Genomic DNA, 5,985 nt, shown 5'->3' on the forward strand with positions numbered 1-5,985 from the left:
GGGAAACTAAACCGTTTGGTTATACCAAAACAACATGCTGAAAAGTACTTCCCTCTTGATTCAACATCAAATGAAAAAGGTCTTCTTTTGAATTTTGAAGATAGAAATGGAAAATTGTGGAGATTTAGATACTCTTATTGGAATAGTAGTCAAAGCTATGTTATGACAAAAGGTTGGAGCCGTTTTGTTAAAGAGAAAAAACTTGATGCTGGTGACATTGTTTCATTCCAACGTGGTGTTGGTGAATTATTTAGACATAGATTGTATATAGATTGGAGGAGAAGAATATCAAATCATCATCATAATCATAATATTGATCCATCATCAACAACACTTTTCACTCCTTTCTTTCTTCCTAATCCTAATCAACAAAATTTGTCACTTAGGTGGGGGGGTGCTAATAGTAGATTTTACTCTCTTCCTTATCCTTCACCACAATCACAAAGGCATCCACAACAACAAAACCATCTTGACCCTTTTTCACATATGAATTATAATTACCATATGTATCCATTTCATCAACATGGTAGTGGAAATTATCATCATCATGATCCAAGTTCAGTTTTTTATATGAGATCATTAGCACCACCATCAATGTCAATGGTTGATCAAGCAAGACAACAACAACAACAACAACAACAAGTAGTTGGTGGAGTTAATGCTTCTCATTCACAAATGATTATTGATTCTGTTCCTGTTTCTCATCATCATCATCATCATTATCAGCATCAGAATCAAAATCATTACCACAGTGCTGGAAATTTAACTAATAGTACTAATAGTGCTGCAAAAAGACTAAGGTTGTTTGGTGTGAACATGGAGTGTGGTAATTCATCAACAAATGAAGAAACTAAATGTTTCATTCCTCCTTCTTCTTCTTCTTCATCTTCTCAACCATCTCTTCAACATTTCAAGGTACCTCATGAAGACAATACACTTTCACAATCAACAAGATTTGAAGATAAAAGAGGAGAAGCTTCAATGATTTTTGGTTTAGACCCTTCTTTGCAATACCATTACCAAAAACAGTGATGAATATTATGAAAAACAAAATAATGAAACAAGATTATGCTAGCTACAATTTCTTTTGCAGCATTTTTTCTTATATTTAAATATATATATAATATAATTTTATTTTCTTCTTCTGATGATGAGTAATTTACTTATTAGCATATGAAATTTTAGTAGTATACTATGTTTTAGAAATGGTGAATGAATTGAAAACTAATTAGGTCGGGAAATAAAATACAATAGTACAAAATTAAATGAAGTTTTTGTCCCTTTTGTATATTATTAAATATTATATATATATATGTATATATATATATATATATATATATCTGTGTTTCCTTTTACTGCATTTAATGAAAGACAGAAAAGCTTGTTGCTTTCTTCTTTCCTCTAATGTTTTCTGTTAGCTTTGTTGGGTTGATGTGGTTCACAACACTGCTGCTGCAATTTTCTGATTCCTCTTCCTCCTGCTGCTTAACTTAGCCATTTTAGCTTTGCAGATATAGACTTCAGAAATTTTGTACAGCTGTCAAAAGGGTAATTTTTTTCTAATCAATTTCAACTCTTTCTCTATTTTTTCTACTACTTTCTTGCTAATTAAATCATTTATTATTTATTGATTACATTTTTATTGTTTTTATTTCCTCTATTGATATACTTTCTTTACTTTCATGTTGTAGCTAGCAGCCACCTTCTTTGTTTGGTTTATCATAGCAGCACTGTACACATACATGTTTTAGGTATGTCAAAATTTTGCTGTTTTTTCTTCTTTCTTTTCCCCATTTTTTTTCTTATTAATAGTTAATGCCTTGTCTCATGGCTTTAATATTGCAACAAAATACAAAAAAATGTGTCTGATCAACCAAAGTTATGGTTATAATATTACTGTATAAACTTTAAAATCTGTAATAATGTAACTGCGATTATCATTTTAGACCGTAATTTAAAACCATGATTTGTTTAGCTTTGATATCTGATGCATATCTTTTTTATATTATTTATTTACTTTTTGGATATGGTAATTTAGATTTAGATTCCTCATGCATGTGAATATGTGATTTTTAATTGTAAATTAGTCTTCATAACAGTGTTTTTTTACTGTTGAAAGTTGAAAACTATTTGGTTAATTACTTACATATTTGTATTTGTTTTTATTATTTTGGATTTTGTCACAGTCATTGACACAATTACAGCTGATACTTTTGGAATTGAATCAAGGAACTTTCCTTTGAAAATCAAGGTGAGCAATATATAGTTTCTTTCTTGGTTTTTTTCAAAAACATGTCAATAAAAAAAAATGATAAATAAAAAGTGAAATACTATAATAAGAAAGTGAACAGTTTGATTCCTCTTCAAAGACATATATACACTACGCATCAAATTAAAAGACAAATTTTGACATTGATGTTATATTTGTCTTTAGGTTAATATGATATGATACAAAGACTGTTCATTTTATTTAATGGTTTGAATTTGAAAATTAGACACACATTGAATGCAAAAAAAGAAATACACTGTTTCATTGATTCATAACATAGCATAAAAAGGAGATATCAAACAGAATGTTATGATAATGTGGAAATCAAAAGCAACACATAGGAGTAGGACAGTAAGATGAACAGTATAAGGTTAGACAAGACATATATACATAGGAGCAGGGTTTTTGTTTTTGGAAACACAGAATTGAATGTGTTTTTTTTTATTTTATTTTATTTTATTTCTTTTCTGTTAAAAAAATAATAAATAATAATAGGAGTGAGAGTATCTTAGATGGTTGTGTGTAAAGTCAATTTTTCAATGAGCTCCTCTTCAAAGTCTTGGAAGAATCCTTATTATGTCTGCTGGAAAATAAAGACTTGAAAGAGACTGGAAATGGGAACTTTTGTTTTTTTGGGAGGTGAGGTGGATGATTAAATTTCAAATGCTTTGCAACTTGGAAAATAACAAGGCATAATATTATTATATATATATATTAATTACATAGTTTAGATAAAATAGACTGAAAAGAAATTTAAAATAGTCTGTTTTTCTATTTAGTTTTTTTTTATTGATTATAGATACACACACTTTTCACCAAAAACAACTTTTCATATATATATATATAAATAAAATATTTGATTACTTTTTCTGAAAATATTTGTTGTTTTTATTTTTTTAAATTTATGTTTATTTTAAATTTCTAATTATAAGAAGATGCAAGAGTCGTGTAGTGAACAAATATGATATAGAAAAGATAAAAGACAAGTTAAGAAGTGTGAGTTTTAAAAAATAATAAAAATAATTTTTTGATAATTTAAAAATTTCTGAAAATTGTTAAACATGTTTTCAAAAATGGTAAAATAAAATAGTGAGGAAAATATTATATCTATATGATATTATGTCATGTTTATTGGTAAGTGAGTCCTAATTACCAACAAAGTTTAGAGACAGAAAAAAATGATATTAGATTTTAGTTTGAATGTCTTTGACACTTACGAAAAATTTATAGACAAATTTTACGTTTTTTGTTTCTTTAATTTAATAATTTTAACGTCTCGCATACAAATTCCAAAGACTATGTGAATATTATCATTGATGAGTTTTTTATTCATAGCAACATGTATATATGATATGTCATGCAACTTTGTAGGGTATTTAGAGGCATATGAATGACTATTCATGTTTATATGTACCTTTGTATGATGTTCGTTCATCCTTTTGAGTATCTTGCTACGCAATAATCCTAGTTTTGCTCTCTAGTTCACTATATTTTATGTTACCTTTATTTATTTATTAGTGTATGTTGTTGTTTTCACTAATATATATTACATCATTAGTTTGATGTTAAAAATAACATCAAGGTTGCCATTGTATTGGGAAATACATCTTAAAAACAAATACAGTATATGAAAGACAATTTGTATATATGATCATTTTTTTAATGTCAAATTATATATATATTAGAAATTAAAGTGAAAGAAATATACTGAGTTAGATAAAAAAGAAAAACGCAGGCAGTTAAAATAAATTATATTATGCTATTGATACTAATATGATAATTGTTTCTATCCACTTTTCATTTGTTGATTAATTATTGTTTGCTAAGAATTGTTATTTTGTGCAGAAAGGAAAAAGTAAAATGACCCTCAAGGTGAGACCATATATATTGAAGATTTGAGGTAGCCATTTTTATAAGATTACAGAAATATTATACAAAGGTACAATTTTTCTGAATATATCGACCTTTTTCTTCTAGGGGTGAGACCCATGTTGGATAATTGATATTTAAGTTAGCAAATTAATTTGATAATGGTTACACTCATCATATTAATTGAAATTTTCTTCTACACTGTTCATTTAATTTAGTATTTAATTTAACTGCCAAACATGTAGCCTCTTCGTCCTTAATCTTTTGTTCTTTTAACTTTAGATAAATATATTATGGAATAATAAGGTTTAATCAGTTTATACGGTTTTACCTTTAATTTATTTAATAAAAATAAAATACATTTAATACATACTTTTAACATTTACTACGCTACCTTCAAATTATTAATTCTATTTTATTTTTACGATAATGAAAAACACACTAATAGTTAACAAATATAATTTTAAAAAATTAATTATTCTCTTTCTTTTATTTATAGTCATTTATAAACATAGAGAATAATGTTGAAACATATACTGTGTTTTAATCTCACAATTTCATACAAATTAAGAAAGTTAACTAACTAGGTGATATATATAGTATGTCAACAAAATATTTTGATTTTTAAAATTGTCTTTCAATTCAATCTTTTGTTAAATAATAACACTAAAAGAAAATCAAATTAATTATGAATATTTATTATAAAAATTAATAATGAATCTAGTATAATTTGAAAATATTATTATTTATAATGAGAATATTTTCAAATGAGACTTATATTTAAAAATAGATGTAGAATACAAATTAAAAGATCGTGACATTAATTAGAGATAGTCAAGAACTTGTATATGAAACTTCAAATTAATACCAAATTTATCATCTCATTCAATGGATCCTAATTTCATTATTTGAATGCAGTTGGCTGTTAATGATTACTACTCCCATTAATTATTTCATTAGATAACTCACTCATCTATTGTCTAATAACATGTTAGCTGAATTTCTACATGAATCTCAAATGCCATAAATATATAATACTTACATCTAAAACAATACTAATTCACATCATTTAATAACAAGTTTAACTTATATTTGTATATTAATATAATCAAATATATTAATCCAAAACTTAATGATTGTGTGTGTTGTAGTATATCTTAAAATATTAATTAGTTGGCGTAAAGAAAAAATTCAAGATCATAGAATTTATTCACATGATAATTCTGTTGCACCCGTAGTATTGTGGTAAATGCATGTATAGTTGAGTATCATGGTTTGAATTTTGTTTATTCAAATTATATATATATCGTTATAATTAATATTAATTGGTTAATTTGAATGTGTAAGGTAATATAATTTGAATGCACACATTATAAATAAATAAAAGGTTTAAATTTATTTTTGAATATTTATCTTTTATTAAATATTTATTTTTATTTTTATTTTTTATTTTTTTTAATTCATTTTTATATTTTATCTTTTATTAATAATGAATATTAGTCATTTTTATCATAACAATTTCAACCACTTGTATAATAATTATCATGGCTATTGAGATATAATCTTAAATCAATTATAGAGTTAAGTGTATAAACTTAACAAGTATAAGATTAAAATACAAAGAACTTATAAACGTTATTCGTTTTAAAGAATTTATATTTATTTTGAAGCATGAAAGAATAATTTTTTCAAGTGAAAACCTATTATTCAATTAAATTGAATATTTTAAAAGAATATTATAGTAAACACATATTGACAATTGTTAGAAGTGATTCCAATTATCAGAAATTGTTATAACTTTAATTGTGATTGTGAAAAAAGACTATAATACATCAGTTATAAAAAAA

The 5,985-nt window shown here is 25.1% G+C and overlaps 1 protein-coding gene across 1 annotated transcript in view; it reads left to right on the plus strand.

The window, feature by feature from the left end:
• Positions 1-4,346, plus strand: part of LOC101503796 (uncharacterized) — a 5,463-nt gene extending 1,117 nt beyond the window's left edge. Inside the window, 5 exon segments of the mRNA XM_027336385.2 lie at positions 1-991; positions 1,512-1,548; positions 1,692-1,751; positions 2,187-2,251; positions 4,115-4,346. The exon segment at positions 1-991 is cut by the window's left edge and continues 10 nt beyond it. Of these exon segments, the coding sequence (XP_027192186.1) occupies positions 1-991; positions 1,512-1,548; positions 1,692-1,695 (1,032 nt within the window). The 3' untranslated portion in view covers positions 1,696-1,751; positions 2,187-2,251; positions 4,115-4,346.
• Positions 4,347-5,985: the final 1,639 nt, after the last annotated feature.

The sequence above is a fragment of the Cicer arietinum genome, chromosome 7 (genome assembly GCF_000331145.2).
Source record: "Cicer arietinum cultivar CDC Frontier isolate Library 1 chromosome 7, Cicar.CDCFrontier_v2.0, whole genome shotgun sequence".
NCBI lineage: Eukaryota > Viridiplantae > Streptophyta > Magnoliopsida > Fabales > Fabaceae > Cicer > Cicer arietinum.